Raw genomic sequence first — 26,119 nt, 5'->3', positions numbered from 1 at the left:
TAAGCAAAACTGATTCAATTACCATCACATTCTTTTGGTGTGTATATATATATATATATATATATATATATATACATATATCTTTTAGCAGCATACGATGTGAATTGGCAATATTCTTGCAGATAAAAGCACTTGTTACTGCAGATCCCTAAAAATAACATTCCTTTTTGCAACAGATAAGGAGCATAGGATTTCTCATCATGATAATGATGAGATTTTGTCTAAAAGTAACAATCCCAATTAAACCATGCTTTCAGAATTCAAAAATGGGGTTTCAACAACTCTGAAACATATCACAGAAACTACTCACAGTGAATTCTGCAATCTGCCTCAGAAGTACTGTAGGAAACAACTATAACTGTTTATGAAGTAGTTGATATTTAAAGAAAATCTAATTTAAAAAAATTAAAGCACACCAACTAACAGAAATTAATAACCACTCCCAAACATTATCATTTTGAGCAGAATGTTTCTTATGAAATACTGAATGTGTGCAAACCATTAATTCTGCCTTCATTACAGCCAGCTTGGTAAAGAAGTGCAGATTGCTTTAGAAAAAATATGATCCTTGTCATAAAGTAAACTAAATAACCACATCATTTCACACTTACAGAAGATCTTCCTGCCAAGGATGAAGATGAAGATTATCATAAAGCTCCTCACGGGCATCATCTAACTAAGCCTAATCACATCCCTACAAGGGCAGTTAGCTGTTGTGGTGTTCTCTGCATACATGGTCAAATGAGAACAAATATGTTTACACCTCAAGAGCTCACTGTGAGGTAGTGAGTTGCTAGGAATACCACCCTGGATTACCAGCTCCCTTACTTTTGCTCTCACAACTGGATCAACAGACTATTGCATTGTGTGGAATCCATCCAAGTGCAGAAACACAAGAAGTACAAACCAGCTCAGGTGTTCTGACAGTTACATGAAGGTTTTCATTAATAAGGACTAATAGATGGTCACCAAGGAGTGAATTAATGTAGTCCTGACCTGCTTTCCTACTTTATGTCCCTTGTTCCATGGAAGTAGGACATCAGCTTTATTCTTACTTCTTCCTTTATCACTTTCTGTATCTAATTATTTTTATTATATTTTTTTAAAATATAGAGATACCCTGGTTGCTATTTCTAAAGGTGTTTACAGACAGCAGGAACATAAATCATAGGGGTAATTGCCAAGCACTAGGCATTTAAGCCTGGTTTGTCTAGCAATCTTCAAGTTTCAAATGCCCTGATAAACCACCACACTAATCTCTTTTTTAAGCACAAGTACACCATGCTTTCTAAATCTCCACATAGACACAGTGAATAGAAGGCAATTGCCTGAGCCTGTTGTTAAACAAGGTAATATACCTTAAGGGACATATCCTGTTCTTTTATATTTCAACCAAAGAAATTAGAGCATTTTCTGAAGTTTCCCTTTCACTAAAGTACACCCAAAGGAAAAATAAATGGTGCATACAAAAGCACTATAAGCCTTTAGGAAAACCACATGGTGTTAGGCTTGTGTACCAAAAGACATACTAAGTGACTTGTTGAATAAAGCAGAAGGTATACGAAGCAAGAAAATACATATATTTACTTGCACTCCTGCCTAAATCACAGCTAGTGAAAGCAACAATTGTCTGCAGAAAGACCTGATCTCAGGGCAACTGGAGAGTCAAGATGCCTCTACAAAATAGCTCTGAAAATTCCTGCTAGATTTTAGTTACTATCTTGCACACCCTCCTAGAAGTCTTTCTGGTGGGAATGATCCCCAAGAAACATTGTAAGGGATGTTGAGAGTTAAAAGTCCACTTGCTTTTGACTGGATTCTGTCTAAGGTTCAACACTCAATGTTATAGTCTTTTGCCTTACCCTGTCACAGATCCCAAGTGCAAAGACTTTTTTGTAGGATCTGGAGAGGGATAAATAAATACAGATGCTCTCCATGCAGAAGAAAAGAAAACCAGGTAGAAGAACCTTCTGTTTTCTATCCAAAATATGTGCCTCCACAGCTAAAACTGAGCAAAGGAAAATGGAAACAACTGATAATAAATAAGAATTGGTCTCTCACTCAACTAATATAAACAAGACAAACATGACTTTCTGAGTTTTTAAAAGTAATTCTAAGCTATAACATATATTTGCTGCATTAATACAAGTCAATTCAAATAACTGAATTCCAGTAGTTCCATGGTAGTCATGCTCTGAGAGGTATCATCTCTTCCAAGTTCTTCTATAGACTTCTCGGGCATATTGCTGACTTTTTACTCTCTCTCTAATATTAGACTAAAAGTATAATTTTATTTTATCTCAGAGCAGTATTCCACAGCCATTAGCTTTTTACCCATTTAGAATTATACTCCCTTTCATTTTTGGGAACTGTATAATGTTCTGGATTTGACATTCAAAAAGTTAGGCCTCCTACATTAAACACCTAATCCCAAAGTAGCACATTAGGGATCAAAAGTGATCAGTAGTATATCAGGTAAGCCATTTTAGCAATTTTTCCATTTAGTCATTTTACCTATTTCTTTGCCCTGTGGTCCCTTTTGAGTGGTATTTTAGCTCTCTCCACTTCACACCTCTGGATTATATGTCAATGTGGTCAGTCTGCTACATATGCCAAAGTGAGAGCTTTTGTATCTGTGTCACCATATTTGAAATACACATCAGAAAAAAAAAGTAATAACATATACTCACACATCATAATTTGCCTTTAAGGCTCAAACCTGTGCTGAGTGGTGTTCATACCAAATTTACTGAAAGGGAAACCAAAGCACCAAGCCACTATGTGACTTATGCAAAGTCACTTGGGAATTCTGTAACAAAATGGAACCGAACTGAAATGCCCCATGACATCCATGTGCTAAGGGTAACACAGCACTGGCAGGACACTCCTGCTTTTCTGTAGTGGCAGCTGGAAACACAGAAGGACAGTCCACAGCATCTCACGTGGCACCAGATACTTCTGTTCTGCATACTTGTGCATAAAGGGAGGTGCATACTTCTGACTATCAGCTGGAATTGTTTCCTAGACCTCCTAAGCTGACTTTGTTTTCTTAAATATACAACACTTTTCCAAACTGAGACAATAGAGTATATATTTTTTAATAATTCAGGTAGGGGTTGAAACTTAAGACTTCCTAATTTTCAACCTTCTAGAAGTGAAAGCAGACTGAGAAATAGCCTTTTCTGGTCATTACAATATAGGAGGGAGCCTAGCCAATCTGAAGTGTTCAAACACATTCTTTGGCAAGAGAAAATTTTCAATTATATCTCCTGGAATTTTATGCATTTCCAATACTTATCTGCCTTCTGTTGAATTTCTAATAGATGTTGAATGCCTTTGGCTCCACATCCAGAATTCTTGTGCCAAACTATACTCTGAAAGAATCTCATGTTTTGCTGATAAAAATGATAATGCAAATACATTGTTTTTGCATTATTGCTTGTTTTTCCATTTAGACTTCCGTAATTTAGGTGAATCAAAACAAATCACAGAAACCAATGGTCAAATGAAAATAGAAAATGTCATATATTTTAATTCTTCATGGAAAACCTCTTTGTTTAGCTCTGTTTAATGTAGGATCCATTAATCACACCGTGGTAATGTCTATATTTCAACCAGCTGACCAGCTTAGAAATTATTTGTATCCTGGGTTCCAATCAGTACCTCACTGTTCAACTGAGAGTTTCACACACTTTTGGAGCATCCCCTCTGCATGACTTGTTCCAGGTAGCCTTCTTAGCCCAAGACAATTTATGTTAATAACACCTTGGAAACATTTTAACTGCCTTCCAATCCCCATCAGTTCTTACTCCACCAGCTACCACTCATGAATCATCCTTTATTTTTCAGGATATGGCATCATTAATTTTGGAAATTATCTTCTCTACAGTTTTTTATTTATGTATCTCAAATTCTTGTAGTAGCTATACTTGGAACATCTTTGTGTGTTTAGGTAATTTATATTCTCAGTTACCTTCCTTAGTAAGACAAGTGCCAGTTGTATTATATCTTCCATATTTATATTATATCAATCATATCTTAATTAACAATAAAATAGATGAGCAGAATTGTGCAGTCTTCACTATTATGTTCACAGGATTGTTATGGCACTTCATTATTACTGCACGTGGGAAACAACTTGCAGAATTCCTGCCTACCAATATAAAATTAGTTTTCAAGATTTAAGTGTGCAATAAATTAGAAAATATTTCTCTTATAGTAAATTTCTTCTGCAGCATACCACTAATTCTTCAGAATAACATTTTCACCTGTGAAGCAGAATGCACTTTATTTAGGTGAAAAGAAAAGAAAGAAACAGCATGTCTTTACCCTCCGCACATCTTTGCCAAAGGTTTCGCTGTAGCTTGTGCCCAGGATTTCAAATTGAACATAGGGGTTGGCACCATCTTCTCTGAACTCCATAACACCAGTAAGCCCAGTTATATGGCCCTGAGGAAATAAGTTTTAAGAAGTTTAGAATGGAACAAATTTACCTTTATAAACACTCCTCTGCATTAAAGATAGGCAAAATCTGCTTTGAAAATGCTTACAGTGAACTTAAATGTAGCAATTACATGTCCTTAAGTAGCTCAAACCCCAAACCAGTGCCAGACAAAAGACTTTAATTTGGTGGGTTTTTTTTTGTTTTGTTTTGGGTTTTTTTGTTTTTGGTTTTTTTGGGGGTTTTTTTGGTTTTTTTTTTTGTTGTTGTTTTTGTTTTTTGTTTTTTGTTTTTTTTTTTAAATTACTTTAGCACTAACACATCCACTGTTTATGGCCATCAGGGCATCATTGTTCACAGAAACAGAGTCCAAAGAAGAGGAGAAGGACTTTGGGGGACTGTGAGATAACAGCTATTTCAGTATCTACTTGAACTGAAGCATGTTCACTTCTGGGTCTGAATATAAAGGCATGAAACTCCAGTCCAAAAAAAAGAGTATGCCTGCTGTGTTCCCAAGAGAGGCAAGGAAAAAAAAAAGTTATAATTGGAAGTATCCCTGTGAAAGTATCACCGAGTTTGATTTTGGGTTTGTAGCAAAGAAGCTGGAAGTGACATCAAAGTTTGAAATAATTTAGCAACAAAGAATAGCATCATTAGGACTGATCAAAATGATCAAACTGAATCTTTTTACTAGAGGAAAATTATTTCATCCATATATATTGGGAAACAAGGGATTTCTTCATAATAATTTCTAAAGTTAGGATAGTAAAAAATGAGGGGGTTTTTTCCACTAGTACTCGTGACCAAATAACTTTCATACAAGAAGCTGCCATGCATCTACAAACCACAGTACTGTCCATATTTGAGTAATTCAGCAATGCTGCAAGACAGTGTAACTGTTAGTGACAACTTGGCTAAATCAGATCCCTACAGTACACAAAAACATACTTACCAATGCTCAGCTAACATACAAAGCTAGTTGAGTTTGGTAAATGGAACAAAAGTCTTAAACCACATCACTGGTTGCCCTCCTGAGCTCCTTAGGTTGTTCTCTTTATAAAATGCATGCTTCCATTTCTACAAGTGACTACTCCTAATTGTGGTATCTCCACAGAAGGTGTCTGTGAGAACAACAGAGGTAGAACACACACCACTGGAGCAACACTGCAATGTCTGCAATTTGTTTGTCATAAATCATTCACTCATTTAATAGCTGTGGATCATTCCTGGTAGTTGTAAATCACTTGCTTTTAATAAATCAAAGAAAAGTTGAATAAAAAACCTCTTCAAACGATCGAGTAGAAATGAAACAATTCTTTCCATTGCTCACACGACTGTGGTTTTTCTTTTCTCACCTTCTTAATAGTCTCTAGCATGGATCTCCCTCCATTCCAAGGTTTGGTGGATTTCCTCATGCAGTTCAGGCTTGCCATGCTGTGCCATTTCCTGTCCTCCAGTTTTCTGTGGAAAGCATTGGCCAGCATGAGCACACTGTCATAGAGGTACAGGTTGGAAACCTGCAAGCAATAATAAGAATGAGCCTCTTTGTTTATTTGAGCACCTTTTAAAGAAACTGCAAAAACCAGCTAATAAAGTGAACAAAAGTAAGGCATAAGTAAAAACCAAAAGCTGGGAATGTTTGACATGTTCAACAGTCAGGGCATTTGAGACAAATATCAGTGAACCTGGGTCCTGCTGGCTGGGGGACTCTGGCTCACATACACTGCCTGAGCATTACCTACACCACTGCAATGCAGTGCTGTAAAGTAAGAGATCACACTTCACATATAAACTCAGCTAGAGAGGGAGTACAGCTATCTATCAATGAAAGACAAGGATTGCTACTTTGTCAGTCCTTTCAGCAAGGAGAGAAAGATGGAATAGAATTAAGTTGTTGGGGTTTTTATTCATTTGAGCAATCTCCTTGGTAATTTCTGGCACAGCAAACCCACCACAGTGCATGAATGCAAACTAATGCAACTGTTTAGAACAAAGGGAGGGGACATTACAGTATTATTTTGGTCTTATCATCTCTCTCCACCAAATATACAGGAGACTAGTTACTATGCTTCTTTCTGTGGAACTATTGATTTTAGTCTCCTTATTCTTCAATTTACATGAGAGATAATGAGAACAATAATGGAGGATAATGGCTTCAGTAAGAACAGAACACCACACTAGTAATGCTGAGCTATGTATTTCATTTTTCAAATCAAGACATGGCCAGCAATACAAGATCAGCTCTTTGACATGTAGTGGTATGCAACACAGCTGATAAAACTTCAGCAGTGGGAGTTTGCTGAGAAATGATTTAACAAAAATAATTAAATACTCTTCACCTGTTTCCAGAGTTCACATGCACTCTTCTTCAAACCTACACGCAGGAGTTTTGATTTACTCTTTACTAGATTCAAATCTCCAGTTCACATAATTTGTAGAATACGGCATTTTTTTATTATTATTAAAAATATATTCTCCCAGCTGAAGGCTTTAATCAGGGTGATCCATGAATATGCCATTTATCTTCTGTAATATTTCTAGTTCACCTTAGAAAGTGATGCCTCGAGACCAGGAAGGGGCTACATGTGGAAGTTAATGCAGCTGCATACTTCCTATAAAAATGTCATTCTCTAAGTGTGCCAGTAAAAGTGTCACTCTGTGAAAGCTTAAACATGTATTACTGTTGCATCAATGGCTCCAAATAAACTCCTGATATCTCTAAGATTCTAATCTTCAGAAACAAAATGTTTCATGTTCCATAATCTGGAGTTCAACATAAATTGATAACCTAGGCACTTTAAAAAATATTCTAGTATAAGTAAATCTGAACAGAAGATATATAAACAAGAATTCATTTTGAAAGAACCAAAATACAAAACAAATACATGAAAAAAGAGGTTGAGAATACCCACAAATTTGACTAAATATAAAAAGGGATCTTAATATGAAAATAATACAGAACTTATGAGAAAATATCAGTGAGAATCACTTCCAGCTGCCACTGACACTGTTATTCCCTTCTTTTCTTCTGAGCCTTGTTGAACAAGCAGTCCACATTACCTATATTTGCTATTTTATCCAGTTAATCCTTTTCCTTTAAAAACAGTTTTCAAAGTAGCTACTTTCCAGATTTCCTTAGTAAAGAGTTAGTAAGAGTCCCAGCAACCAAGTTTTCTTCTTCTCAATTGCATTTGTTTCCCTAATCTCCAGATATTTTCCAAACAACTTCCAAATACAGCAACCAAGTGGATCCTTATTATTCAACAGGGTACTTTTCTTCTTCTAGGTTAAACTACTCCTCACAGAAAAAAATCAAAACAAACCTCAGATCCCACAAGATAAACCACACATCACAAAATCCACTTGCTTAGAAATAGGTTTTACATGCATAGGGAAAAATACCATTTCTTATGTGCCATCATGGTCCTTTTTGCTCCCCACTGAGTTTTATTTCACATCCTCCCTTTTAACTGGCAACTCATTGTCTGTTGCCTTGGAACTGCCACAAATCAGGAATGCTTTGGGTTTTCTATGTTTATCACTTTTCTTTTGCAGTTCTAGAAAACTGCAGCCTCACACCCAAAAACAGTGTGCTTGGTATGCTAGCAGAGATCTCTAGGACAAAACAGAAGATGCACTTGGGTACATTGTTTTCTTACTCTTTCTAGTTTTTCTGCTTTTGAAGAAAACCCCCCAGTTCTGCAGGTCTAACTTACTGAGAGCTTGTGAGAATTGTGTTGAGGATCTCAGCCTACATGACCATGCATCCAACTCAAATTACCTCATCCTGCAGAGCAAAACAAACCACACCTGTGTTTACCAACTTAATCCTTATAGTTTAGCTAGAGTTATAATAGAATTTGTATCACTATTTTTCCATTAATTTCTTTTGAAAAAATTGTATAAACTGAGTGACAGCAAGAAAGGGTCTGCACAAGAGGAGTCTCCCTCTACTTATACCCTTCTATCATATATCTGGAGGTATGTACCAAGGCAGGAGGAAATGTTGCAGAGAATACAGCAAGTTACTTTTTGCCATGAAAAGAATATTCTGCACGTCTTGTTGTATGCAAATATCCACTGGTATTTCGCCACTCCAGTTCTCTTCTACTGAAAGCCTCATCCAAAATATGAGTATATGGTGGTTTTTAATCAGCAAAATTCCTTTCTTCATATAAACATACTCTATCTACTCCAGAAATAACCACATGCATATATAACTACATTTTCTCACTGAAGGTCAATATCGTACTGAAGAGTAAGTTGAATCTTATTCACACAATCAACACTTCTTTTTTTTAGAACAGAAAATGTGCAAGCTACTAAAAACCCAGCATCAAAACTTCCACAACTAAGGCTGGATCTGTAACATTAAGAAAACAAATTCTCTTCTTTTTTTTAAATATTTTCTTTGTTCAATCTGCTAGTTAAGCCATAACTTAACACAAAATGTATAACTCCACTCTATAAAGGACAGCCTTTAAAATTTATACAGCCTATGAGTCAAGGCATCTGGTTTTGCACAGTGATCAAAAATCAGTGCATAGACAGTGTGTTTATGTAGAAGAAGAGAAGACAGGATGTTCACATGATGTTATTGTTTTGGTAGTCCTCTAGGCTGAGTCTCTTTGAAGTGCAAAACACAGTCAAGAACAAAAAATATCAGGGTGCCTCAGCACAGCGGGCAGAGCAAAACCCAGCTCCTGACTATCCACTGTAGTATAAAGTTACTGTCTTTACCTAATTCCAAATGGGAACTAGATTTATGCTAGAAAACAGAATTATGCAATCAGGTCCAATCTGATGCCTGAGTTGTGTTCTGTGACTGTAGCTGAACAGTTGATTCCTTCAATACCTACAGTAAGATATATTATTAAATTACTATAAGGTATATTTTTATCTACTTTTTTTTCCTAATTCCTTTCTGAGGTAGACAAAAATACTTAAACACCTCAGATATGATCCTCTTCTCAAAATAATATTCACTTTCTACTTGAATTCATTACTATATATGTATTCTCTTGTAGAAAAAAATTTACTTAAGATACAGAAATTCTGGTCTGATGTCCCAGTAAATCCAGGGATATAATAATTTCCTCTGTTACATTTTAACACAGCAAAATCTCTGCAGATGTCCTAGATCATATTTGCAATCTGAGTTTGCTGAAACCTCCAGAACAGTGATGCTTTGAGACGAAAAAATATTCGGCAGTCATAGCCTGTATATACTTGAAACTGCAACTGCACACATATTTTAATTTTCAGTGAACTATCAAAACCCCCGTAGTACAGACATGGCATTGAAAGAGAATTTGTGAGATATCAGTGGTTAAGCCATACTCCAACTCCACCTGTACTGTCAGAGGGATGAGAAAAAAGTAAACTTAAAAATTAATCTTCAGGTAGCATTCAGAATTCATAGCAAAGCAAGAGACAAGAAAAACAAGGAAATGTATTTGGCTTCTTTGGGATTTCAAAGCTCTGGAGCATTTTTTATTTCCCCTATTTGTATATTCACAGGGGAACAGGGGAGGGAAGGACATATATCTGCCTGAAGAGATTCCCCTTAATAGAATAAAAATTCCTAGACTAGAACAAAGTGTTTAATTTCAGTCATGTTTGGAGGAAGAGACAGTAATTTTCAGTTCTTCTTTCACTCCATTGCTGACAGTGTAAGAGCAGGAGGTACTGAAATGCTTTTTAATCTATCTGCTATAAGAATGATGGTGACTGCTTCACCAATATGTTAAAGATTGTGCCTGTACATGAGTAATTTTAGGCATGTTCTAGTTTATCTTCTGGAAATTATTCCAGACTTTATGAAGCTCTCTTTCATATTAAAGAAATAAATCCACCATACACTAGCAGACAACAGCAGAAATTTTCAACAAGAACGGAAATCTATCACATTATTAAATGTCATTTCATAGAGGTTTCTATGCGAATTTCATGAGATTATCCAGAGTGATTTTACTTTTAAAGTTATGTAGGAAGACAGCTTTTAGCTCCTTCAGAAGGACTAATCAGAGACGAGTGTTCTTCTGGGAAGGCCAGCAAGCCACAAAAACTGACCACAGCTTCTGAGTTCTCCAGGAGAACCAGGAGTCCAGCCAGAGAAGAATGCTGAAGAGACCAGCTGGGAAGGCTTGCTGACACTGAGATGCCACTACTTCAAAACCTCATTCCCAAGCTGGGCATCTGTACCTTGCTGCTGCCAAAATTGCTCTGTGAGTGGCCACAGCAGTCAGCTCCAAGGATGAAGCAGATGGAAGAGGAGCTCAGATCAAGTGCAGCCTGCCAGCAGCAGAAACACTTGCTGCCTGGGGAGTGGTATCATGGTGGCTGCATATGCACAGACCAGCATGCCCTAAAACTGTGTTACAACTTTCAGAGTTCAAGTACTGCCAGAGAGAGTTACACACTCGTGTCTCTAATGGCAGAATGCATCTTACTCAGCAGCGAAGATGAGTGGGTACTTATGGTGTAATGGTGTGCTTGCAAAGACATTGTCGGAGCGGAGAGACTGAAAATTTAACCTGTTTCATTCTCTTAAATAAGTTTCATAGAATCATGAAATGTCTTGTGTTGGAAGGGACCTTAAAGATCATCTAGTTCCAACACCCCTGCCAGGGGCAGGCATGACATTCACTAGAGTGGCAGGTTCACTAGAACGAGCAAGTTGCTCAAAGCCCCATCCATCCTGGCCTTGGACACTGACAGAGACGGAGCATCCACAAGTTCTCTGTCACCGGAGCACTCGTCAGTGAAGTCTGAGGCAAATAAATCATTGAGTACCTCAGCCTTCTCCTTATCCTGGGTAACCAGGTCTCCTATTTCCATTCAGAGAGAGTTCACAGTTTCCCTAGTCTCCCTTTTATCACCAACTGTACCTATAGAAGATTTTATTTTTGCCCTTGACTCCCTCTCCAGTCTTAATTCTATCAGGGCTTTAACTTTCCTAACCTGATCCCTGGCTGCTCAGACAATTTCTTTGTATGTCTCTCAGGCTTCCTGTCCTTGCTTCCACCCTCTGTAGGGTTCCTTTTAGTGTTTGAGTTTGTCCAGGGGCTACTTGTTCATCCATACAGGCCTCCCAGCATTTTTGACTGTCTTCCTCTTTGCTCCCCTGAACTCCAGGATGGTGAGGTTGCTGTGCACCCTCCTCGCTGCCCTAAGGATGCTGAACTCCACCATTTCATGGTCACTGCAGCCAAGGCTGTCCTGGAGCTTCACTTTCCTTACCAGCCCCCTCTTTGTTAGTGAGAACCAGGTCCAGCATAGCACCCCTCTTCTTTGGATGCTCTGTCACTGGAAGAAGAATGCATTTCAAGAACATCTTGGGTTTTTTCATGCCCTGTTGTGATGTTTCTCCAAGAAATACCAGGGTGGCTGAAGTACCACATGAGGACTAGGGCCTGTGAATGTGATGCCACTCCTATCCATCTGTGCAGAACCCTCATGCTCTCAGTCTTCCTGGTTGGGTGGCCTGTATGGTCACTATAATGCCATCTGCCCCTGTCCTCCCTTTAATCCTGACCGCTAAGCTCTCGGTGAGCTCCTCATCCAAACCCAGGCACAGCTCCATGCACTCCAGCTGGTCATTGACATAGAGACACTCCCTCCTCATTTCCACTGTCTGTCGTTCCTAAAAGCCTGCACCCTCCCATTCCAACAGTCCAGTCACAAGAGCCATCCCACCACATCTCCATGATGCCAATAAGATCATAGTCCTGCAGGAGCGTGCACATCTCTAACTCTTCTAGTTTATTCCTAATGTGTGTTTGCATAAAAACATTAAAGTTGGGCCCCAATGAAGCCAACTTACTGACTGAAATTCCTTTGTGCTGCTCTTCGGGTGGTCTCCTGCTGAGCTGTGATCCTTTTCCAGGCTCTGGACATCTCTTGCTGGTGCTCACATCATCTGGTAGGAGTGGGATGGACTGAGATTCCCCTCCCATGGAAACTTTAGTTTAAAGCCCTCTTCACCAGCTTGGAAAGCCTATGAAAGAGGATGCTCTTCCCCTCTGTGACAGAGGGAGCCCATCAGCTCTCAGCAGACCAGGTTTCCAAAGAGAGCCCCATGGTCCAAGTATCCAGACCCTGCACCAGCATTTGGGCCCAGGCACTTCCTGAAGTTTGAGGTCTACACTTCAGCCTCTCCCTTCAGCAGCTCCATCTGGGTGCAGGCACCAGCCCCCACTGGGGTAGATGGTGCAGATCTCCACTGCAGAGGTGCAGCCTCTGCCTGCAGATGATGCCCACCATTCTGCACTGAGGGTCAGGTAGGATGAGTGCCCTTGACCTGTGCAGATGGTCACAGAACTGCCTGGTTACTGCGTTACATGGACTTCAGCTCTCTCCACTCGGCTCCTGGAATGCTCCTCCCTCCAAGGAGGCATCTTCCCTGCGTGCCCTCCCGCATGAATGGCTGAGCAACTCTGCCCACCCCGTCCTGGTCCACACGCTCCCTAGGGCTGCCTCTGGGAGAGTGTGGGCTGGTTCCTGTTACCCCTGGCCCTGCCCATGCCTTGTCAGCCTCTCTTGGTTTGCAAAAACCACTGTGAGACTTTGCACGAGTATGAAAATGTTGTAAATACTCAGAGAGAACAAAATCACAGCCATCAGCCTGGCGTTCATGAGAAAAGCAGAGTCAAAAAACAAACATTCATTAAGGACTCAAATGTCAGCTTCAAACTTCCAAAGGGCTATTTATTTATTATCACTGAGGCAACTGAAATAAAATTAATAAAATACCCCTAAAACCGCAGAAAGACAGGCCTATTATTCTGACAGTAAGGAAATCTAACTTGTGTCTGATTTAGTGCTTTGCCCATTCTAGTTTTAAGCATCTCAAACAATGGGCTTTCCAAAGATTTCTTTGGAAAAATGCACTCTCAGAATCTCTTTTTAATTCATAAGCAGCTCTTATTTGCTTTTTCATTTTATCCTGTTTTTACTGAGTTATATATTTCACAACACTTTTCCCTACCCACAGTTTCTATTCTCTGAATGTTCACTGTCCTTCAGCTGTTCATTATGAGTAATTAACATAATTATGAGTGTTTTCTTCGCCAGTATGTTTTATAACAACATGTTAACAATAATACGAGGCCTGGGTTACCCTGTAAAGCTCAAGTTTGTTAGCTGGAGGCATTGGCTTCACTCATTAAACATCTCAAGAATTTGGCACAGCTAACACTAATCATCCAGGGAAAGTCTGGTAGGAGACATTCAACAAAGAAAACAACTGAACACAACTAAGAGTCAGACAGGAGGACAAGAGGTAATGTTGGAATTGCAAAAGAGAATATAAGATTATAATTTTATTCAACCTCATTTATAAATAAATATGGGTGTAAATTAGGTTTCAGAGGCAATAACAAATGAAAAATGGAGGTACTAACCCTTTCTTCTAGCCACTGTTGTCTGCTCCCTGATAGAGCACTGAACAAAAATTCAATGAAATAATTATGCAAATAGAGAAATCCAGCAGTCAGGAGAGGCAGTCTGAGCAGAGCAGAAAAGCTCACCTGGGGTTTCAGCCTCCAGAGTGTTCACAAAATTCCTCATGGCCACAGGAAACCCACAGTGCTTTGTTTTTTTTTTAACAAATTCTTCTGCTAACACACTTTGTATAAAGCACATGTCATTGGGCTTCAGGGAGAGATTATCTTGTGCAATGGGCAGTAAAGTCAGTTCAAGGATATTTTTCATTCATGTGGTACTCCTAAACAATTTCCCTATGACTGAATATCTGGCAAAAAATCCAAATTAAATTTTAGTAAAGAGACATGTAAATGTAGGTTTTTAATGAAAGAAAAAGAAAAATGTGGCTCACTGATCCTTCATTGGAGAAACTGAATGCTTTAATAGGGGTCAATCAATATTTACTGCCTTCAATACCACCCACAGCCGTGTAATAACAGCAGTCTAAAGAGGTCAAAGGAGAATAAGGCCATTTAGTTGTAAAAACTGTGGGATCAGGCCCTTAAATTTAGGCAGCCAAACACATTTTCAAACCATAACTTCACTTACAGAAGTTAAATCGCAGTGACTCCTGAAAAGAAGACAGTTCAGGAATAAAAACACAGCTCTGTAGGAACAACTGCTAAGAAATGCCTACAAAGATATCTGACGGACATGTCTTTGAAGAATGAAATTTTTACACAGGGAGAAGAGTAGCTCTTTCAATGAATAACCTCCCACGCTTCATAATATCTTCTCTTCAAATATGTCAAAGCAACGCCTGGAATAGTTCTTCAGCAGGGATGTTGGACCCTCAATCCTGTCAGCAATACCATCATTAATTTTGTGACACAGTATGCTGGGGTTTTAATTTTGCCTTTTTAATCTTACTATATATTTTGGACCATTCTAAATGAGTTCAGATACACTGTGTCCCTGTCATACATTTTAATATGTTTAGAATCTCATATAGATTGAACTCATTAACTGTGCAAATGACAAACTTGGTAAAAAACCCAAACTAATGGGAATTACATTTCTAAAGAGAAATCTTTCTCCAAAACCAAAAAACAGGAGAGAACTGATTCTGAGCTTATGAACACATCATGAAATTAAAAAAAGTATCTTCATCAAAAACCCAAGTTTGTAGAGAGGTGTCAAAACTAACATTTATTTAAAGGGAAAGATTTTGGAAAGCAGCAGGTTATGCAGCAAAATTTCTTCCAGCTGACTCCATAAGAACATGTCTGAAATAAACTAAATAGTTCATAGTAGTTATACCACTATGCACCGTTCAAATGCTGTACATGGATACATACTAAGTCTATCCAGGACTAACTAGATTTAACTATGAATCCTGAAGTGCTTCAGTATTCTCTCTCCAGATGAGGCAATACTGACAACACTGATGGCCCAAACCACAGGATACTCGTGGTCAATGGAAGACAGCAAGTCCTAAACTGTGTCTTTTCCATTTACAAAGAGTAAGAGAGATGGACAGAAAAAATCCTATATGAAGAATAAGGAAGAGAGAAATGTAGTCTTCTAAAGTCAAATAAAATGACCAAGACAGGAAACTCTATAAAGCTTTTTCTCCAGTCCAAGCAGAAACCCAGCTGAGTATGTTATACGTGCAAGAAATAAGGGCATGAGCAAAATTTTGACAAGTGGGTTGATGGAATAAGATTGGATTTCCACAAAGCATTCAGAACAGATGACTTTTTGGATGAGCTTGCAGAACAGCCTGATCTTTAAACGCCTTGTCAGAATGCCAAACCAGGATGATCACCCACTGAAAAACAACTTTCCAGGATATGGTACTAAAGACACAGAGAACAAAATCATTCCAAAAAGATTTTCATTAATTTAGCCAGAACAAAGTTAATAATCTATGACATAAATGTTTCTTTCTTTACTAGCTTGTTAAAAATGCTAAATTCTCCCCTATAAAAATATTACAGCTAGAGGCTGACAGAGATTAGCTTATTCTTCTTCAAAGTCATTAAATAAATAATTAACCAACAATAGCTGGTAAGTTACCTTGACAACAAACAATTATTGATATGAGACTGCCCAAGGGAGAATGAGCCAGGGATTTCCAAACTGTGGTGTTAATCAAACCACTTCAAAGCAACACAAAGACTCAGAGCTGGCAGGCGGTCACTGCCTCTGGTGGATTCATGCAGCCTGACATGGAGCTTGGAGCTACTGCAGCCTCTGGCAACAGGGGTAATTTAGTGATGTACTTCTGTACAGCAAAAGGTCAAAACTATTTTTTAAGCAAGAAGAAAGGAAACAGAAAATTGGAAGTACCTGAATTACAGGACCATTAATAACATGTCAGTCATACTCAGAAATGAATATGAGCCGCACGTCCACAAGGTGTTACGTAAGATGTTTTGGCAAAGCCTATGAAAAAGATATAGCTATGGAGCACTTCAGGTACAACTGCACAGCATAAAAGCATCCTGTATTCAATCTGTAGACACTTCAAGATAGCACAAGGTATACTGGGGACAGCTAATTTGAGAGTTCTCACATGCGCCCTTCATCTTTCATGCCAGTGAGACTGGACGTGAATGCTATGGACTCAACTTCCAAAAGGCAAACATTTTACCTCTGCACTTCTTTGCATCTCTTTCTTCGAGGTTCATAGAGAGGAAGTTAATGGGCAAAGCATAACATTACCATACCATTCTCTTAAAGACAGTTTCTAAGGTGGTATAAATATTTCTGGAAGAGAGAAACTGAGAATGTTTTGCTTCTCAAAACCCACATTTGGGAATCAGCAGGAAGAGGGTCATTTTAAAAGGGTTCTTATCAAAGAAATTTTGTAACAGGACATAAGGCTGTTTGTGCTAGCAAATCAGCTAATACATTAGCAAATAAGAACTTGCTCAGAGGCCTGTCGGAGCCCTTCAGATGAGTCTCTGAATTAGATTATGCATAAACCAGCATAGGCAGTAATAGTCAAAATCCTGCTGTAATGGAAGATTGTTCCCCAATGAGTGATTTGTTGGTGCAGCATAGATAATTTTTTCATCATACTGGAAATTGCTTTGATCCTCTGAAATGAGCAGCCCTTGTTCTCATTACAGCATACCTCAGAGTTACTAACAAAGATCAAAAATGTCCTTTCTGAGCCAAGACAGGCACAGACTTTCACTTGTACAGAAAGAATACACCAGTGCTCAGAACTACAGGATGTGTGATTGGCATTTCCCAACCTTTGCCACCACTAGGACAGAACCTGAGCCAGCAAGGTTCTCTTCAAGGAGGAAAGGTCCATATCCCTCCCTTAAAGGATTTCAGCCTCTGCAGCTAAAATTTTTTAGTAGGACACAAGAAAGTAAAATGAACATCCCTACCCATGTTTCTTGGGAAATCTTGACCCACTTTGCTTCCTGACAGTGTCCTGCCTCTTGTGGTTTTCCATAAGCCTCACACCTAGCTCTTCAGAAGCTCTTCCAAGCCAGGACATGAGTTCCCTCTTTAAGGGAACCCCCTCACCACCTTCCTGACCAGGCTGCAGCAGCCCAGACTGCCAACAACCCCCTCCCCACAGCCTAATCAAACTCATTCTAGGCTCACTCTACCACACAGTACCCACATCTGTCAACCCACAGGCTCAACCAGTGTGTCCTCACTCAATTCATCTCAGTTTAAGACTAAATTTTCAATCAAGTTTATAGTTTTATCCAACACCTTCAACAGTGACACAAACAAGATCCTTAATCGTGTCTAAAGTAAACCAAAGCCCATGGAGTCCCCATTGAAAGTCAAGGCCTTTGTTTCTAAATTATTGTACTAGCCTTGGAAATAGCACTTTGAATTATATTTAAATTATAGCAAGAAAAATTCTGATGTCTGGGATAAATTGCCAAGAAATTTCAAGATGCTGCTTACATCAGAGTCAAATCTGTTACCAAAATCTGGAACTTGAACTACTAGTGCATATTTTACATGCTCAGTCAATTATCAACTGCTGGAGACTTCTGAGACTATTGAGACGGGACAGATTGAATACAGCAGCTGGATTCAGTCCATTTAACTAAATATGAAATGCTCCACAGCTCACTACCTACCAGAGTTCTTTTATCCTCCCAGATTAACTCTTTCACAACAGATGTTTAATAAGCATAAACATAATAATCAAGGAGTAATACCACAAGACTATGACAGCACGATATTTTTCAAATAGAAAATATTCTTAAGAGAATGAGATATGAAAAAAAATCAGCTCTGATTTAGTGCAACCACTTGCTGGTACTTCATGGACATAACATCACACCTAAAGCACTTGGTCCCAGGAAATAAATAATTAAGTCCGGAAAAGTTGACCACAGGTTACATCCTCAGATTTATCTCAAATGTACTCATTTTATCTTTCCTCTGAGTTAATACAGTCACAGAAAACTATCCCATGTCAAATTCCTAAGATGGGCTTTTCTGCTGGGTACAGCTACTGACCTGCAGCATCTGAAGGTAGCCTTCCTGCGGGTCGCACAGCAGGGACGACACTCGGTGATTGTTCCTCATGCACCTCTGGTTGTTGTCCCTTGAGAGAGGGAAAATTTGCCGGATCACTGTCATCCTCCCCAGAGCACTATGTACCAACTCCAGTATTTCATTATCGGTGATTTCCTGGGAATGGAGATACAGTCTTTTAGAAACATATATATTTGTCCAGACATTTTATATCCTCCTTTTATTATTGGATAAATGTTTTAAAAAAAAAGACAATAGGAGAAAAACATTTACAGAGGCACATGTTTAGTCTGGGCTAAGTGTTACCATTTTGTGCTTAATAACAAAAATGCTATTTTTTTTATACATCATCTGAAACAAAAGAGAACAACCTAACACTGTACCATCTATCTTGGCAATACTAAAATTCTGCATAGAAAAGGGTTTTCCTCATAGAAAAGCACCAAGATGGTCTCAATAGGTTTCTAAATAGAAAAAACCAAGAGCCTTGAAACCAAATTTATATAGAAAGAATTCTTGTTTAACAGACTAGAACCTCACTATATCCTCAGGACAAAATAACAATTGGAAAATATAACAGTCTTCAGGAAATATGGCCCTTACACCTTGAACAACACTACAAGTAAGCATTTTTCCCATAAGAACAGTAGATCATTTCCACAGACTAATCCTGATAATGACTTGAGGAAGCCTTTGGAGGTTGTCTGTAATAGGAAACAAAAAATAGGAGAAACTTCATGGAAGGATTTGACACATTTAGGAACACCAGTTTCTGCACACAGAATAAATTGGGATGAGATACAAGGACATCTAAAGGACAGGCTGCTCTTCATTCCAGGCTTTGCACTTTCTAAAGTTTCTTTGTAGACCTTCACATGCCTCAGCCTCCTAATCCATCCTGGGACAGAGCCTGCATGAATGGTACTCTTCAATGGTGACTGAAGCCAACTCAACTACATGCTTCACATATTTTGTATTTGAAGAAACACACAAAACCAAACCCTCTTTTTTTACCCCAGGATATATAGTTTGAAAATCACCGGCTTAGCAGATCCTGAAATCATATCAAAGGTGCAGCTTGTGATGTTTTCCTCCTGGCAAGAGTTCACTGAGAGGAAACACAGACAGTGGCTTTGCTGTCTGCACTCATCCCCCAAGCACCTGCTTTACATCCCAGCTCCTCACCACAGCCACCAGCAGCATCTGGAATTCACATCAGCCCATCTCCAGCACAGGGGGCTGTCCCAGCTGCACAGTGCCCAGCTTGTACAGGGCTGTCTCAGCCCCCTGCAGGGCAGGGGACTGCAAATTATTCCTGTTGCTGCACTTAGTCAGCAGGGACCACACCTTGAGAGGTGTCATCAGCAGAAGTGAACCTGGCCCCAGACATTTAAAATTCAAGAAAAAATTGTTTTGTTTTCTTGCCATTTTCTCTGTCAAGCTGTGAGTGAAATGACCATAGGGTTATTATAATTACTTGTTACGGTTGACTAGTACTGTAGCTTTGGCTCAGGTTAGTCCTTCTTTGCCAGTTTCCCATCATTTTTTAGGAGCATGAATTTTTAACTTTGCAGAAGGTGAAATTCATTGCATTAATGACAGACCAACTGGCGTGGCATGAAAACAGTAAATAAGAAAATAAATATATTCTTATAAAAGAAAAGATTTTGAAGCTTAATAGAAAATGCTGGGCAGCACCTGTAGCCTTGCAGCAAGATAATGAAGCAGATCCACAAACTCTACAGATTCCTCCAGGCTGCTGCCTTGGATTTCTCTTCTGTGGGGCTGGGGGGTGTTAAAACCACCCCCCATGTCTAAGTTGCAGTCTGAGGGAGAGATAGTTTTATGGTACAGCTTTAGCTCATAACCTCCTAGGCTGCATCCCTTGGCATGCACACTCAGACTGAGTGGCTGGAAACAGCAAAAAAAAAGAAGGAATCACAAATCATCCAAACCTTCAGTTCAGCTCACACCAAACACATTTTGTGTCCTCTCCAAGTGATACACAGCCTTTCAAAGATATCTCATAACCCATGTCAAAATGCTTCACCTGAGACTTTTAAGCCTATCTGTAGCAGATCGGAACTGATTCCTCCATGGGGTTTCCAGAAGTAAGGTAATAAAAGAGATCAGTCATGATAGGCACATTAACCCAGGTTCTTCCCGCTCAGCTGTAGGCACCAAGTGAGTCCTGAATGTAAAAGCCATGTCACTATACAGCCAAAGAAAAAATGGGAGTCTCTGGAGGGAATTTCAGAACCTAAATTTGGCTAAATCTAACCCTGAAAGTACCACCTTTTTCTGTGTAACCAGCTGAAAGTAGCTAAATCCTTCAATGCCTCAGTTCACCACATAATACTAAAGGGAACAAAGCTCCTGTAATTTTTTTCAGCTGATGGACATTTATTTAAGCAAACAATCCATTCCTTTTAGAAACTGGGGTCCTTTCTAGAAATGTAAAAGCACAGGGAAAAAAGGTTCCTGTTGAAAGCGCTGGGAACAAAAAGCTTATGTCTGTGTTTTAGAGCTGCTGCTTTAAACACTAAAGGCAACTCTGGGCATTCCCAAAACAGTGCACAGGGTGGTACAGCCACAGGCAGCATCCCAGGGCACTTAGGCAGGTCCAGGAGCAGGGAAAGCAAGACTGAGTGCCTGACTGCAGAGGAGAGCAGGTCACAGCCATCCTGCACGGGCCTTGCTGTGGACTCCCCAGAGGGGGAATATGCATCCCTTCCTCTTGCCTGGCACTGGAAGGCCCTGCAGGCTTGTTTCCAGAAAACTTACAGTCCTGGCTTAGTAACACGTGAAATCTTAAATGTCACATGCAGAAAGGTCACCTATGTCCCAACTGAGATAAATACAGGAAAAAAGAAAAAAAACCTAAAATAATAGAAAGCCAAAAAAAGGGGAAAAGAAGTACATGTGAAGTTCGTTCTTACTTTTACACCCAACAGAATAGCAACATATATCCAAAAAGTAGTTCTAAGATTTGTAGTCAAAAGGGAAAACAGATTTCCCACTGATCTTACAATTAAAATCTATTCATCTAGTTATTTGTTTAAAAGTAATGTATTTCCTTCCTGCAAATGACACAAAAAAATTTCTTTACACTGTGAAACTGAGCAAATTATTTGATTTGGTCCTAGAGGGTTCCCCCCCCCAAACAAGTGCATCCCAAATTTCCAGTTTCGTTCTTGGTTCATTACCCAGCACTCAGCTATTACCATTTATACCAGGCGTGAATGAAGTAGAGCTTATCAGCTGGTTGGGCCAGGCAAATACTCCTTGAAAAATTCTGTATCAAATGCCCACTTTTTGGTTTCTATGATCCCATGATGTTGCTACTGCACTATAGGGTAAATATTTACTTAATGCAGATGGTGTGTTCTGCTTGTTTCAGGGATATGCTTTGTGCAAGGTTAAGGAGCCCAACCCTCTATTGCTTGGCACATATAAGAGTAGTTTGCCCTAAAGCCTGTAAATATTGAATTTCTTGAATGAGCATGGAGGTAGAACATTTTACCCAGCGACAAAAGATGCTCTCATATCTAAGTATTCTTATCCTCACTTTTTCTTTTAGTAAGGGAAAGACTTTACCTATTCCCAACATAGCAGGGAGCACTTAAATATTTTGGTAGGCAGACATAAGTGTACAACTGACTATTCACCCAGGCTAATAGTAGTTCTCACCACCTGACTCAATGCTTAAAAGGTATTCCTTTAAACACTGTATTTTTGTTCACGTGGCATATTAATAACAAATTTTTGTGGCATTATCTATTTATTTGCACATAAATATTGTTTATTTGGGGAATTCGTTTATCTGTTTATTTATCTGCACACAAAGAACTTCAATTAGTGTGCAATATTTAGTCATACTCCTCAGGGGAATATTTAAATCCGCTCTAGTTGTGCTCAACTATCATAACACAAATTGCAAAATGAGACAATTATGTTTCACATTACAGTCTTTATTTTCCTAGAGGTGATGACAGAAAATGATAAATTTTAATGAAATTAATAATTTAAACAACCAAAACGTATTTCCAGAAAGCACATCCCTGAGAAAACTAGAGGATTAAACTGAAATGCTCATGGAGACAAGTTACAGATTTATATGTGGACTTTTTCCAGTAGTATCAATGCTGTTTGTTGGTTTATTCTAACTCCCCTCAATACACTATTTGCATCTGAAAAGGGACACTAATTGAAAATCCAGAAAACATCATTCAATTAATTATTTAAAAAAAAAAAATCACCACAGCTTACCCTGTACATAGATTTATTCAACATTTACATTATGCTGCCTTCTCTGCATCCCACATGAACAGACACAGATATATCCATAAAGATTAATTTTTTAAGGAAAGGGCACTGTCCATTTTTCAAAGCACAGAGAGCATTCTAATACAAGTCTGCATGACCACCTGTCCTACTCTCATCCTCATTGTCCTCCCATACATCCAACATTACCTCACTTCTCTTCTTTTTACCCAATGCTCCTAAAAATCCCTACAGGGTTGCATTTATAATGTAGTTGAATTAGTTCTATTTCTAGATATAAGGGCTCTGCACTGGGTATCCAGATGTCTGTCTCAGATCATGGCGAGTACCTACGCAGTAAAAAATCCCTGATTTAACAGAATATTATTACACACTAAAAATTAATTCTCTCAGGGGAAAAATAATAAAAAACAAGCACACAAAATGATAGTAAAAGCTGGACAAAAATGAAAAAAATCCATTAATTTTAGAGTGGAATTCACTGATAAAACAACTCATCAAAATTCATCTATAACCTTGCTCCTAGCTGACTAATACTCCAGATCAGTTCTAAACCCTAATTTTTTTGAGCATGATGCAGATATACATGCAGTACACTTTCATATGTATATGTATATCTTTCAATCATATATAAGTAAAAAAAAAAAAACTAAACAAACAAATAAACAAAAAAAAAAAACCAAACAAATGAACAAAAAAACACACATAGATTTTTTTGTGAAAATAAATAAGTAAGATACAAATTCCGCAGTGTCAAAGATAGCTGCCAAAAGGAAGGAAGCAAGATTTCCTTAGGCAAGTAATAAATATAGAGTACCTGGAATACAATTGGAATAAATTGTAATTGTAAATTGTTATATTTTACATTGAAATATGTAATTTTCTAAAGGTTAAGAAATTTTCACAGTGTGTTGCTTGTATTTTTATTCAATTTTTTTACTTTTTTACCCTGTTCATTTTTGTATAATTTTAAAATATCTTAGAAGCCTGCCCCACTTGCATTAGTAAGTGATCATTTAAAAGTCTGCTTTTTTCCAAGCAAAGGTCCTGGGAAGTGTTAAAGATTTACTAACTTTTAGTTATCAAAGTAAACACAAAGACCATTACACATACTGATGCTTTAAAATGGAAGAAAAAAAAGTATTAGGCACTTTCATACGAAGAGAAATCCTAAGAAACAATTCCAGTCTATCTAACAGTCCTGGCTCTACCCAAGTAAAAATCAGGCCATAACATTTTTCACAGGCAAATTTGCACAGGGCCTAACTGTTCACAACCCAAAATGCATTTAAAAGAGACATTTCTAGAAAAAAAGTATCCAAGTAAAAGTGAAGAACAAGCACTGTATTCATAAGGGATTTTTCTTCCGAAGTCAGAAGTTTTCCTAATATCGCTCTACAAGCCATGTGCCAGGAAAACTTGGCTCATCATTCATTATCTAACACCTTCCTACATGCTACCCCTGGGGAAAAAAGTAGCTTGCTGAGATAGTCTTTATCTGATAATTACTATTCTATTTTCTGCTCCTTTCTCTCAACTTTTAAAAATATTTTATAGAGAAAAATAATAAAGAAGTGCCCAGATGACAGTTGAGAAGCCATTTGTTTCGCAAATCAAGAGGATGAGTAATTACGGACATACTGGGCACGTCTGATGTGGTGAAAGGAAAGAAAACAAATAGTGGCAGAAGCAATGAAGCTGCAGGATAAAAATGGAAAGTAAGAAATATGTCACACCAGGAAAGAGATGATGGGGCATTTTCTAGTCCCTCATAGAGCAAACTGCCTTCTACAGGCAGTGAAACAGTGGTGAAGAGAGACCTATTAAAACAGCAGAAATAAGAGAATTGAGCCTGAATCCAGAAAAATATTAGCAGAAACATGCTTTGAGAAAATATTCAGAAGGGAAAGGAAAAAGCACCAATAGCCATTTTTTTGCACTGTGTTCTGACTGATCACCTAGGCTAAATTTGGGAAAGTTTTATGAGTCAGCTGAAGACCTACAACTTAATCTGCTGGCAAAACCACCAGCATCATTTGGACAGTATCATCTGTCCAAACAGGAAGAATAAGGTCAACTGCTGTCTAAAATTTTTGACTTGTATTCAAGTGATGAGGACAATATCATCTCCACATGGCTCAGGGTTCTCCAAATCCCTTAGCACTTTCTGTCTAAGGCTTCTTGCCACTGATGAAATGTGTGCTCTTGCTATATTTCCAAATATTTTTATTACTTTTCCCACAAAAAACTCCGAGAACTTTTCTTTCTACTCTATTTTTCCCTTCCCCTTCTAAACTACAAGGGCTTTTCTGAGAAGTATCATCATAGCTGGGAAGAATTTAACCAAATACTTTACAGCTGCAATTGCTATAGTAATTTCTCTCTGCTTACTGACTCCAACTTTTCCAAATTGGGATCTTTTCTGTGGATTGAAAAGAGAAAATATTCAAAAGCATCCTCTTCTGGGTGTTAATGTGAATTTACTTTTATTTTTTAATTGAAGCTTACAAGAATTTCTGTTGTCTTCTAAATACCGAATACTTTGCTTTCCTACAAATTTTGAATCTGTATAACACACTATTTCTACAGCCTCATGATATTTGTTTCAGATTTCTTATTGAAAACAGATGTTCACCAATAACAAACTGGTCCCTGACTTTTTTTTTTTTTTAAATATTGTAGTGGGTTTGTTCAGCCAAAGTAAACTACCACAAATGTATTTATGGTTAGCACTGGAAAAGCTATTGATGACTTTTTAAAAGCTCTATTTATTAAGCTCAGGTTACTACAAGATTAACTGGTTTATCACATTCTATCCATTAAAAAAAAAAATCTTTGAATTTGCAAGGGCCATTACAAATACAGCTTCCCTCCCTGCTATCCACCCCACGATGCTGCAGCACAGGCTTGCTGGGTTGATCTTTCTTGCTTTGCTTTTAGATGGGACAAATGACAGCACAAGTTTTTCTAAGCAATAAAGAAGGTTGCATAGCATTAAACTGTGCGTTGAGCTGTAAAATTCAGATACAGTCACCCCCTGGGCAGTCCCTGTGAGCACCTCCTCCCTTCCAAAACTGGTGTGCTGTGACAAATACCCACAGGGGCTGGTGCTTGGCCTACAGGGAGGACTTCTGTACTCCACAGTACATTCCTTTCTAGAGAGTACCTGATCATTTGGATGGTAAGGAACTAATGTGATGAAAGGGGGTATTGTCTGAATTTCAGCATTTGTTAATCCATATGGTAGAGAATGTGGTGATTTTAAGACTATAAAAGAAGGTAATTTGTGTTAATAACAAATTCTCCTTTGTATCTGATCTGATGTGGATGGATTTGAAGCAACAAGAATCAATACAATGGAAAAGCAGCAAATGAACACTGCAGTCAAGTAAAAGCTCTAATCTTTAGCTTTCAGACTTATTCTTTACACCTTACAATTAA

General features: G+C 38.4%; 1 protein-coding gene across 1 annotated transcript in view; it reads right to left on the bottom strand.

Moving 5' to 3' along the window:
- GRID1 (glutamate ionotropic receptor delta type subunit 1) overlaps positions 1–26,119 on the bottom strand; it is a 506,785-nt gene that overhangs the window by 90,870 nt on the left and 389,796 nt on the right. The window contains exons 5-7 of the mRNA XM_029963176.1: positions 18,377–18,550; positions 5,797–5,958; positions 4,330–4,449 (exon numbers count right to left, since the gene is read on the bottom strand). Of these exons, the coding sequence (XP_029819036.1) occupies positions 4,330–4,449; positions 5,797–5,958; positions 18,377–18,550 (456 nt within the window). The remainder of the gene's footprint in view (positions 1–4,329; positions 4,450–5,796; positions 5,959–18,376; positions 18,551–26,119) is intronic.

Source organism: Manacus vitellinus, unplaced genomic scaffold (assembly GCF_001715985.3).
Source record: "Manacus vitellinus isolate BGI_N305 unplaced genomic scaffold, ASM171598v3 scaffold_54_pilon, whole genome shotgun sequence".
Taxonomy (NCBI): Eukaryota; Metazoa; Chordata; class Aves; order Passeriformes; family Pipridae; genus Manacus; species Manacus vitellinus.
This window is presented reverse-complemented; position numbering and strand designations above follow the sequence as displayed.